Source organism: Aquarana catesbeiana, linkage group LG04, assembly GCF_042186555.1.
Source record: "Aquarana catesbeiana isolate 2022-GZ linkage group LG04, ASM4218655v1, whole genome shotgun sequence".
NCBI classification, from domain to species: Eukaryota; Metazoa; Chordata; class Amphibia; order Anura; family Ranidae; genus Aquarana; species Aquarana catesbeiana.
Genome location: NC_133327.1, coordinates 266159361 through 266172583, shown reverse-complemented (window position 1 = coordinate 266172583; position 13223 = coordinate 266159361). Strand labels below are relative to the sequence as shown.

Genomic DNA, 13223 nt, shown 5'->3' with positions numbered 1-13223 from the left:
CTACGGTTGTCCGTGGGTGTATCCCAATAGCTCGATTTGGGGTTTCCAGCTGGCTTTTTTCAGAGATGGGCTCCTCCGTGCCTCATCACCATACCAATGTATTTTCAAGAAAGACAAATTAAAAGGCTCATCTGTGAGTAAGCAGTGTGTATCTTCCTCAGTTTCCAGTCCGGAAGTAGTTAACAGCGTTGTAGGGCTGCAGATGGAGGCTGGTAGCTTATCTCTCTTCCTGTGGCCATCAGAGAGAAGCTGAGACTGCACAAAGACTATGATCCTTCATTGAGCTTATTACTTTTGATCATTTGGTTTTTTTTTCACAGAGTTCTGTCACATATATAAATTTGCACATGTAGTCCTGACACATATATATATACTGGTATATGATCTTAAGGAGTTCCTTGCACATACGGTTCTGATATACCTTTTTCATAGTGTGGTCACATGTTGCTTTTGTATGGTATAAGTTTTTTTATTATATAGGTTTTTATTATATAGGTGTTTTAGGTGTTGCTGTCACTTCACAAACACCCTACCTTGAACATTAGCCCTGGTACTGTATATATATATATATTGAGTTTGCACTGCTGGTGATACCTGTTCTTAATGGGATCCTGCCCCTGTATGGAACATATTATCACACACCAAGGGTGCCTGCCTTGAGGGGCATACTGTCACAGTTTAGACACTGTATGCCAAGCAATATACTACTTAGTATTATTATCTCTATGCACATTTATGGAACTATTTATAGTTTGGTAGACACACTGGGATAGTAATATCCTCGGTCACTTCACAGTTTAGTTAGCTACTATCAGATACACATTGGGTAGCGCCATCTCCCCATTTACTATATTTAATATCTAGACAGTATAAATGTGTGTGTATGCACAGGATCGTGCATCAGGTGCAAAAAAACAGCCAAAAAAGTAAAAATTTCTTATGAGAAGAAAAATATGAATGAAAATAAAAAAATCATAATCCTATATTATTATTCCACTTGATGATTATTAATTATTTCAAACATATACCTTGAACAGATGGATAACTTGTAGTAGCCCATATGGTGCCGAGAACAGTAGACAAACCAGTATGTGAAGTGCTTAGTAAATTATGTGAACAAAAGGGATAAGCTGGTCCTCAGAGGGCCAAATGTGTGCCCACTAGGGAGGAAATAACAAAAAAATCAACAAATCTATTAAAGTCGTGCTCCCAAAGGGAGCAATGAATACCCATTCTCATAGGTTAACTGTTAACTGTTCAATATGATCATCAAGTGGGATAATAAGATAGGAATAAGATTTTTCATTTTTATGTATATTTTTCCTTCTGATAAAAAGGTTTTCCTTTTTTGGCTGTTTTTCTATACCTGATGCCCGATCCTGTGTATACAAACACATTTATACTGTCACTTACTATACATTTTTTGGGAACTGTTTGCTACAGGTGACTCTATTCCATCTCCTCTGAGCACTGTGAACATGGTCCCTTGTAAGTCAGTCACATTGAACAACCCACTTGTGGATGGTTAGAACATTCTAGGTGAGGTCTGGGACAACAACTATACCGTGTGAATCCACTTTGATAGTTTAAAGCTTTGATAATACCATGTATTTATAAGGTATGCTATGTTTTTTGTATTCAGATAACATAGTCCCCCTGAAGAAGACTATAATTTGTTTGGTCGAAGCGCGTTGGGGTGTTTGTCTGAGGTAGGATCATTTTTTGTAAAAAATTTGCCTTGAGTATACCTACCTTCCAGACATTGTATTATGTGCTACAGAGAGACCCAAGCCTGGTCCAGAAGCCTTCTTCTGTCTGGCTGGAGGATATACAGTGTCTATGGAAGTTGAACAGGAAGGTAATTGCCTGGATTGGAGCACCAGGCGTGAAGACTTACTTGTGAAGCTACAGCTGGTAGACATTTCAGGGGATTCTAGTGACTCATCCAAAGGGTACCTGTGCTGCTGCTCTACATTCTGAATAGTAGAGGGTGCTGGTCTAGCTTAAAAGTCCTTTTTCATGCGGACTGTGAGTGGTGATACATAGTCTGCATTTTGATCTTTTTGTGTACCCTGTGCCTTAATTCCTCTCTCCCTTAGTTTATTGATTCTATTATATTCTCTCTAACTTTCTCAAGTGCTGCCCACTTTTTTTTACCCCACAAAGAGTTAAGGATTCTATCACGAGGTGAAATGTCAGCCCAAAACCACCCTAACTTCCATTAGGTGGTAAGGGGGTGCCACAATGCAAGTGGTAATGCAGTACAAAACAAAATCTTGCAGAAATACACCCAGCGTCTAATTTCTTGTAGTGGGCTGATAATATAGTGCCTTTGCTCCTGAAATCATACGGAATGGTGTTAGCCCTGCCCACCTGTCTTTACCTAAGCTGCAAAATGCCTCATCTCATTTGAACAACAAAGGGGAAGATGTTCCTTAGTTAAAAGAAGTTAAGGTAGGCAGAGTGAATAATTGTCTTTGAGATAACACTGCCAAGTTCCCAAACCACAAGGCAGTCCTGTATTTCTGACAGGATCAAGATAAATTGTTTACCCCTGTTCTGTTTGAACAGAAATACTAAAACCCTTTGGGGTTAACAGACCAAAGGGAACAAATAAGAGAAGCTTGCTGTTAGGGATTACATACACTTGAAAGGATGAGTTTACCCTTTATAAAAAATATTAAATGCACGTCTTTTTGCAGCAAAAAAAAAAAAAAAAAAGGGGGCTTTTATTTTTTTTACACTGGTACACTGGAGCCTGTAAAGCACTGCACCCGTGATCAGCAGATTAAAGGTGCCATGCCAGGATCCTACAGACCCTCAGTGCACTGTCTGCCCGTGTCTCTGATATGGGCAGGCAGTTACTGAATTTCAGGCAGAATCAATGATCTATGAGGACGATTCAATAGCACCCTCGAAAGTCATAGAGAACTACAAGCCATCGGCTGCGGTGGCCAACGGTAATTGTAGTTCATTCATTCACAGAAACCTGTGAATGAATGATGAGGCCATATGGGCGGAGCCCCGCATGGCCATGATGTTTTTAAATTGTGACAGTGGTGCAGTGAGAGGATCCTTCACCTGCTATCACAGGGGAGGCAGGAACGGAGGGAGAGGAGGCAGGAACTGGAACATGTTGCATGTTTCACCATAAATACGGATGTAACATGTTCCAAAGGTGTACTAAGCCTTTAAGAAAGCCAAAAACTTCCTTATACTCTCATATCTATGAGACTTCAATACTTTATTCATTGAACCAGGATAAATATACAGATGAGATGGGGCTGACTGGGTGGGGAGAGTTGAAGGAGCTCTTTTGCTCAGTAATTAGCATGACAGCCAAGCAACAAACATTTTCAACTAGAGGTCAGTAATAGCAGCACCTGTTTTCTCTCAATACAAGCCTCCTTTAAAAGAAACCTACACTAAGAGGTGTATGCCGGCTGCCTGTGGCATTCACTAGCTGTGAGTCCTGGCCCAGTCTCCTGCTAAAGACCAAAGACTATGCCAGGTATAAGGCAGACCTTCCCTTGGATAAAGGCAGCACCCCTTCATGCAACATAAGTCTGTACCTGCAACAGGGTCCTACACCCTGCAGGGATGGGGGAATGGTGCCCACATCCTTCCTTAGGCCTTAAGGCTACAGGCCTTACTTTAGGAATAGAGATGGGCGCGGACGCGATAGAAATCCCACATGCCTGATCCTGACAGGAAGCCGACACTGCACTGTGCTAATCACAGGCAGTAAGACATTTCCCGATCTATGCAGCTGCGGACCGGGAAATGTCTCACTGCCTGTGATTAGTGCTGTGCAGTGTCGGCTTCCTGACGGGATCGGGCATGTGGGATTTCGAAGAAACCCAAGCCCATCTCTATTTGGGAATCACACATTAACTTGTTAAGTATCAAAAACACACATGATCCAGGATTGGTCCATGGGGTCTCATCAATACATGAGGTCCATTGAATGGGTGCTCAGGTGGCATGCAGGGAGCCTAAGGAACCTTTCCAGCTTACTGCCACTGACAGACCTTCCTTCGCTAAGCCACCAAAAATTCCTAACTGATCCAGTTAAATAACTCTTGTGGCATATCGTGTTACTCTCCTCGGGTATTGGCTGTGCTATACATTTTCATAAATTCACCAACGCATCCTGCATATATGAAGTTCTGTGCCGTAACTTCTTGCTGCCTGAACTCTCACAACAAACTAAACCCAATTCTGATGTTTATGGTCCTTACCAAACATATTAAAGTGGTTCTAAAGGGAAAACATTCTGCAAACTCAATTTCATCAGGCCATGGAATCGGGAGTTGGACCAATGCCTGTATTGCTACCCTAAGGTTCTGTAGAACGATATCTTAATGTAATAAACATAACAAAAGCAAACATATAATATTTTGTGCTCCAAAAACCTATCCTTTTCATGAAAAACCAAACAGTGTAATCGATGATTCACTTTCCAAGGAAAACTTTTGCTATGTGCATAACATGTGTGTGCCAAGTACATAGACACCAATTACATTTTATCTTTCATGGATCTGATTGTAATAGATTTAAAAATGACTGCATCCTATGGGTTAAAGCACGCTGAGCATCACCATTGCTGTAGTGCTACTCTTGTGTCATGAATATACTAGATAGAGTACTTTCTGTACTATCTGGATGTTTGGAAGGGGTGTGAGGCATAAAAGAGCCAAGGTGCACATTCTACAAACCACCGGATCTTCACCAGAGTAGTTCACTGCAAGGAGTGATGGACTTTTCTGGTGGTTGTAGCCCCTTGGCACACCTGTGCCAACCAACTTAGTAGGGATAGAATCAGAGTGTTATACAAAGTATAACAGGCAATTTCAAGAACAAAGACAGGCTAAAAGTCTGGGTGGGCAGCAAATTAGCATAGTCAAAATAGTTGTCAGTAACCAGAAGAACAGGAACAGGAGCACAGAAGCCTAACATGGACTAGAGCCTTGGGTTAGGAAGTGAATCTATTGCTCAGGCAACGGGTGTTGGCCTGGCCCTGAGCACAGCTAAATAGTGAGGCTGCTTGACAGGCTGGGCATGGACTGGCCATATAGCTGCTTTATAAATGAGGGGGTGAGGTCGTAACACCTAGACCTCCAAGTCCTGTGCAGCAGCAAGGTATGGAAGACCATATGGTGATAAAGCTGCAAGTTACATATAGTTACATAGTAGGTGAGGTTGAAAAAAGACACAAGTCTATCAAGTCCAACCTATGTGTGTGATTATATGTCGTTATTACATTGTATATCCCTGTATGTTGTGGTCATTCAGGTACTTATCTAATAGTTTTCTTAAACTATCGATGCCCCCCGCTGAGACCACCGCCTGTGGAAGGGAATTCCACATCCTTGCCCCTTTACAGTAAAGAACCCTCTACATAGTTTAAGGTTAAACCTCTTTTCTTCTAATTATAATGAGTGGCCACGTGCCTTGTTAAAAAGTTTTATTCCTATTGTGGGGTCACCAGTATGGTATTTATAAATTGAAATCATATCCCCTCTCAAGCGTCTCTTCTCCTGAGAGAATAAGTTCAGTGCTCACAACCTTTCCTTATAACTAATATCCTCCAGACCCATTATTAGCTTAGTTGCCCTTCTTTGTACTCACTTCATTTCCAGTACATCCTTCTGGGACAGCGTATGCTGTCCCAGAACTGGACAGCATATGCTAGGTGCGGCCGGACCAAAGTCTTGTAGAGTGGGAGAATTATCGTTTTATCTCTGGAGTTGATCCCCTTTTTAATGCATGCCAATATTCTATTTGCTTTGTTAGAAGCAACTTGGCATTGCATGCCATTGCTGAGCCTATCATCTACTAGGACCCCGGGGTCCTTTTCCATCCTAGATTCCACCAGAGGTTCTCCCCCCAGTGTATAGATTGCATTCATATTTTTGCCACCCAAATGCATTATTTTACATTTTTCTACATTAAACATCATTTGCCGTGTAGTTGCCCACCACATTAATTTGTTCAGACCTTTTGGCAAGGTTTCCACATCCTGCAGAGAAGTTATTGCCCTGCTTAGCTTAGTATTGTCCGCAAATACACAGATTGAACTGTTTACCCCATCCTCCAGGACATTTACGAACAAAATAAATAGGATTGGTCCCAGCACAGAACCCTGGGGGACCCCACTTCCACCTCTGACCATTCCGAGTACTCCCCATTTATCACCACCCTCTGAACTCGCCCTTGTAGCCAGTTTTCAATCCATGTACTCACCCTATGGTCCATGCCAACGGACCTTATTTTGTACAGTAAACGTTATGGGGAGCTGTGTCAAATGCTTTTGCAAAATCCAGATAAATCACGTCTACGGGCCTTCCTTTATCTAGATGGCAACTCACCTCCTCATAGAAGGTTAATAGATTGGTTTAGCAAGAACAATTTTTCATGAATTACAGCTGATTTGCTGCTGATCTGTGACATCTAGAAATGATTGAATAATCACTAAGAAACAAAAATGTTCCTGGGGCTCAACTGCCATTTGGGAACATCTTTTTTTTTTTTTGCATAATGAACAGCATAATGCTGCAGTTTACACAATAATTTGAAATTAAAATGATCTCAGAAATATCTGAAACACAAGTGGAATGAACCTAGAAGCAAGCTGCACTTACCCATTGACACAACTCCACCCCCAAACGAAGGCTCCAGCTGTCTGACAGTTCTTAAACAATTAAGGGGCCGTGCCACCGGTGAAGTCCCCAGGTGGCACTGCCCCTTATTTTTTTCAAGAACTGTCAGATGGCAGAGCTGTCAGATGGCGGGAGCCTTTGGCTGATGTGGACATTGTGATTGTCGATGGTTCCACACCAGGGATCCACTACCTCCTTTCTTTTTTTACACTACACATTTTGTGGTGAATGAGTTGGGTTACTTGTTAAAGGGGGCTTCCAGATTTCGGTAAGCCCCCCGCCCGCAGACTCCCATAACCACTGGCCAGGGTTGTGGGGAAGAGGCCCTTGTCCCCATCAACTTGGGGACAAGGTGCTTTGGGGGGGGTCAAAGCCCCCCTGCACAAAGCACCCCCCATGTTCAGGGCATGTGGCTTGGCATTTTAGGATATGGGGGGGGGGGGCTCGCTCGTCCTCGCTTGTAATACGCTTGCAAAAAGGCTCAAATAAAAACACATGAAAATCGTTCTGCTCAAGTGTGTAAAAGCATTATGGGCACCATGGGTGCATCTTCCCTACCATATGTGACCCCCCCCCCCCACCAACTCTTCTGAAGAATGTTTATATCATTTTAGTGATCAGGAAAACTGTATTGCACCTAGTGAGTTACAAGCACTAATGTATGAAATGGAAATAATGCTGTCAGATAAACAGTTATAAAATCACAATGAATGCTGTCAATATCATTTTATAATTAAAACTTAACAGAAATAAATGTACGATTTCCCTGTTCTGGGTTACAGAACCACCGTAAAATCATCAGGACATTGTTTTCTCATTGCTTAAATAGCATTGTTACAAGATGCTCCATTTTTCTTTGTGTATGTCACCAGCACATTCCATCTGAGCACATTAAGGAATACATTTTGACAAATGTGAAACCACTTACATGCAAAACAAGTGCCTGACATTTTATATTTAAATCTGTCATCAGTTTAGTTACTGAAATGTTTATGCAAAGTTTCACAGTTATCAAATGTTGAACACCAACAAGATTTCTTTTCATTTCAGCAACAACGGTAACTTTGAAGTGGCATATTACAGCAACGTCCTTATTCGTAGCGATGGCTACATCTACTGGCTACCTCCTGCCATATTCCAAACGCCATGCTCCATCAATGTCAACTACTTCCCATTTGATTGGCAGAACTGCTCTCTGAAATTCAGGTGGTTAGATTTGTTCGGTTATAGCCAGTTATGTTGGGGGTTCTATTTACTATAGTTCAAAGGAAATATGCAGGGGTTATAAAGCTTCTTTTTTATTTTCTTATTTAGCTACCTATACACGTGAGTAAGTGCTTGAGTTCCTGAATCTGCAATTCTGCTGTGGTCATTATACTGTAAAGACTTCCCTGTGCTGTGGGATATTTAATTTTATATTATAGGGCAGGTATCTCCAAACTTTCTAAACAAAAGGTCCATTTACTGTCCTTCAGACATTAGGGGGTCGGACTGTAGTCAGTGGTAGTAGAAAAGGGCCAGGCGTCAGTGGGAGTAAACAATGCCCCATCATTAGTTTTAGTGGGTATCAGTGGAAGGAATAGTAGCCCATTATTGCTGTCTGTGGGAGGAATCGTGCCCCACCACTTGTGTCAGTTGGAGGAATGGTGCCCCATCATTGGTGTCAGTGGATGGAATAGAGCCTCAAGGGCCAGATAAAGGCACGAAAAGGGCCACATCTGGCCCCCGGGCTGCAGTTTGGAGACCACTGTTATGCGGAATGATTTAAGAGGAGCAGACTCATCTCTATTGGGATTGGATGAGGGTAGAGGGTGGATGTGAAACAATTATAGCCCTACACAGGTACCATCCCAAATTGTAGCAAAAGTCAAAGAGTAACGGTAGGGTGGAGTGGGACTTTAAATGTACCTTGTAGGGCTCAATAAACACATATACTAAGAGGTAAAAATATAATTATCTTTATTTTCCATGTAACAAATGGTTAAAACACACATTGCATTTATAACAGGTTATAATCGCAATTACTGTTATTTGGTCCAGGGTGTGCTGGTCCTGATGTGCTGGTCCTGACTAAATAGAGCAGAGCAGATGGCCTGCGCGTTTCGCGGGGAATCCTGCTTCGTCAGGGCCTTGAAATAGCACAAATTTTGTACTATAAGAGAAACCTCTAAAAGACTTCATGAATATAACAATTATTTTTTCAATATTCATGAAGTCTTTTTAATGTTTCTCTTATAGTCAGTAATGGTAAAAAAACATGTATTAATATGTATTTATAAATTTGTTAACATCTTATTCATAGGTTATTCTCAATATTTGTACAAAATTTGTGCTATTTTTAATGCATGCTAATATTCTGTGGGCCTTGTTAGCAGCAGCTTGGCATTGCACTAGGGGGTTCTCCCCCTAGTGAGTAGATTGCATTCATATTTTTGGCACCCAAATGCATTATTTTACATTTTTAACATTAAACCTCATCTGCCATGTAGTTGCCCACCCCATTAATTTGTTTAGAGCTTCTTACTAAGTTTCCAAATCCTGCATCGAAGTTATTGCCCTGCTTAGCTTAGTATCGTCCACAAATACTGAGATTGAGCTGTTTATCTCATCCACCAGACCATTCTGAGTACTCCCCATTTATCACCACCCTCTGGGCTCACCCTGGTAGCCAGTTTTCAATCCATGTACTCACCCTTTGGTCCATGCTGACAGACCTTAGTTTGTACAGTAATCGTTTATGGGGAACTGTATTGAATGCCATTGCAAAATCCAGATACACCATGTCTACAGGCCTTCCTTTATCTAGATGGCAGCTCACCTCCTCATAGAAGGTTAATAGATTGGTTTGGCAAGAAAGATTCTTCATGAATCCATGCTGATTACTTCTAATGATACTGTTGTCATTACTAAAATCTTGTATATACTCCCTTATCCCCTCGAAGAGCTTGCAAACTATTGAGGTTAGGCTAACTGGTCTGTAGTTCCCAGGGATATATCTTGGTCCTTTTTTAAATATTGGTGCTACATTGGCTTTCCCCCAATCTGTTGGTACCATTCCAGTAGACTGTTCATAAAAATTAGGAACAATGGTCTGGCAATTACTTAAAAACCCTTAAGGACCCTCGGGTGTAAGCCATCTGGTCCCAGTGACTTATTAATGAAGTTTTTCAAGTCTATTTCTAACGCTATCCTCTGTTAGCTACAAGGGTGCTTCCTATGACATGTCATGAGGATAAACCTTGCAGTCTTGGTTACTAAATCCCCCCCATTACCCTCGTGAAGACTGAAGAGAAGAATAAATTCAAAACCGTCGCCATCTCTCCATCTTTTGTAACCAGATTCCCTTCATCATTCTTTATGGGGCCAATATGTTCTGACCTCCCTCTCTTACTATTTATACACTTAAAGAATTTATTGGGGTTTCTTTTTACTCTCCTCGACTATGTGCCTTTCGTGTTCTATCTTAGCCGCCCTGATTGCACCCTTACATTTCTTCTTGCATTCTTTGTAAAGTTGGAATGCTCATGATAACCCCTCAGCCTTGTATTTTTTGAAGGCCCTCTCCTTTGCTTTTATATGCATTTTTACATTGGAGTTAAGCCGCCCAGGACTTTTGTTAGCTCTTTTAAATTTATTTCCCATTGGGATACACTGGCCAATACCTTTATTTAATACAGTATGCTCTTAAAGCACACCCGTTTTTTCTCCGTGTTCATTGTTCCTAGGATTTAATCCCATTTAATAGCTACATAATCTATATATATAATATCTATATATCTAAATATAATAAGTGGGCCAGTTAAGTACAGAAAGATAAATGGGCACACACTAAGACGTTTAGAAAATAAAAAAGTACAAGAATGGAATAGGTATAAAAACCACTTCCCGGCCTATAGCAGAATGACAGCCAGGTGCTGGTTGCGTTATCCTGACTGGACGTCATGTGATGTCCAGCAGGATAAGCCATGATTGTGGGCCCACGGGGGCATGCAGCGCAGCGATTGGTGGTGTGGTGTGTCACTCTGACACACCACAACTCCGATTTTGGAAAAGAGCCTATGACGTAGGCTCTTTACCACATGATCAGCTGTGACCAATCACAGCTAATCACAGCATGTAACCAAGAAGTGCCGGTAAATGTCTTTCCTTGGTTCGCGCTGACAGAGAGAGCCGATAGGCGGCTCTCCTGTCAGAGGGAAGTATGCACTGATAATCAGCGCATTGATTATCAGCTCAGCCCACCATAGCTGCAAATCAGTGCCCATCAGATGCCAGTCAATGCCCATAAAAATGCCAGTGAGTGCCCAAAGTGCCAATCAGTGCCCATCAGTAACGCCTGTCACTGCCCTAAACAGATGCCAATCAGTGCCCATCAGTAATGACTGTCAGTACCTCATCATCAGTGCTGCCTATCAGTGCCATCTATTAGTGCCCATCAGCGCCATCTCTTAGTGCCCATCAGTGCCGCCTGTCAGTGCCCATCAATTCTACACATTAGTGTCTCCTCATCAGTGCCCATCAGTGACAACTCATCAGTGCCCATCAGTGCCACCTCATCAGTGCCCGTCAGTGAAGGAGAAAACACGAAATGACGAAAAACTTTTTTTTTCAAAAATGTCGGCCTTTTTTAGTTTGTTTATCAAAAAATAAAAACCCCAGTGGTGATCAAATACCACCAAAAGAAAGCTCTATTTGTGGGAAGAAACTGAGAAAAATTGAGTTTGGGTACAGTGTTACATGATCGCGCAATTGTCAATTAAAGTGTGACAGAGCTGAAAGCCAAAAATTGTCCTGGGCAGGAAGGGGGGAAAGTGCCCAGTATTGAAGTGGTTAAACAAGAAAAAAAGACTCACTGTGCAAAGCAGGCAATAGAAATCAACCAAGCAGTGTAGTATGAAAAAAGTTTAATGAAAACTTTATGAAATTATATCCACTTAGAAAAATACATCACCTGCCAAAGCATTAAAAAACAACAACAAAACATACAAACAGTAATCTAAAACCAACCTGGATTGTTTCCCATTGTGATAGAGGATACCAGATGGCCACCTGAGAAATTTAGCAGCTTAGGGTACTTTCACACTGGGGCGGTGCGCCGATAGTGAGAGGCGCTTTATAGGCGCTATTTTTGACTCTAAAACGCCTGAAAAGTGCCCCAGTGTGAAAGGGGTCTTAGAGAAATGATTGTTCAAAGTTAGATATCCAAACAGGTGAGGACTCCCTTAAATGAAAAATATATATAGCGCTCCAAATTAAAGAACATATATTGGACATATATCTATGCTGTCAATAATTGCTTAAACAGTGCAAAACCGTGTATTGCAATATGATTGTATTTGGTGCTTGTGTTCCATCAGAAACATACATCAGTCCAACTCAATCCAGTAATGACTCTTGGTGGTGAAAAGCAAACAGCAGGTAACATCTCAATCCAAGTGCAATTCAGCCAAGTACATCCAGAGAAGACAGTTAGCAACAAAGATTTTAAACTGAATTATGTGTAGGGCTGTAATTACAGCATAACTACTCAGTCATATCCAGGGTCGGTACAAGGCAGGGGTGGAAGGGGCACGTGCCCTGGGCCGTACCATTTGCTATAGGCGGGGGGGGGGGCACAGCCTGCAGGTGAAGTTCTGCCACGGCCGCTGCCCACCAGTGTGTGCTATGTCAGCGCCCAGCGGCACTGTACAAATTGCCGATTTAGTGCGCTCCTGCTGCCTGCATCCTCCCTTCCCTCAGCACTTCACTGTTTCCTACTTTGTTAGTTTACTCCGCCTACGGAGGAGTCTCGTAATCCCTGCCAGTGGCATGACGTCACTCACGGCCGGAGGCAAGGTGGGAGGACGCAGAGGAGCGCAGGGAGCTGTGTCGGAGTCGGCGCTCTGTTATCTCGAGGAGCTGAGGAGCTGCTGCATGGCTGGCTGGCTGGCTGGCTGGCTCTAGTGTAGCTGGATTCTGTAGCTGGATTCTGGTGGAAGGAAGCTAAGGTAGAAGATTTAGACTGAACTTGTGTAAAAGTAAACACTAAAAAACTGATTAATAAATGGCTGGATTGGGGGAGGGGAGGAGGCTGAGGCGAGGTTAATGACCAGTGACCACCACTGCTGTTTAATTTCTGCTGTAACAGATGGGGAAATGTGTGGTGTGTACAGTGTATGCACCCTCTCCTGCATGGATTTTGGCTGGAAGAGGAGAGCTGCCTTGTAGAGGACTGTGGAAGTGTGCTGCTGGGCATGCAGTGTATTGTGATGTCCAGACTAGCATAGCTGTATGACAGGTGTCCCCACACAGGCACTGGTCCGTGTGCAGTCCTTGCAATGTCCACTGCCACCACTGACTTTTTTTTACATTTTTTATAAGGCTTCTTCTTTAACCACCTCAGCTCCGGAAGATTTTACCCCCTTCCTGACCAGAGCACTTTTTGTGATTCGGCACTGCGTCGCTTTAACTGACAATTGCGCGGTTGTGCGACGTGGCTCCCAAACAAAATTGACGTCCTTTTTTTCCCACAAATAGAGCTTTCTTTTGGTGGTATTTGATCACCTCTGTGGTTTTTATTTT

At 42.4% G+C, this 13223-nt stretch overlaps 1 protein-coding gene across 2 annotated transcripts in view; it reads left to right on the top strand.

Annotated features, from left to right (window-relative positions):
- CHRND (cholinergic receptor nicotinic delta subunit) overlaps positions 1-13223 on the top strand; it is a 100950-nt gene that overhangs the window by 23010 nt on the left and 64717 nt on the right. For both annotated transcript variants that reach the window (XM_073626474.1, XM_073626473.1), the window contains exon 5: positions 7713-7868. In XM_073626474.1, the coding sequence (XP_073482575.1) occupies positions 7713-7868 (156 nt within the window). The remainder of the gene's footprint in view (positions 1-7712; positions 7869-13223) is intronic.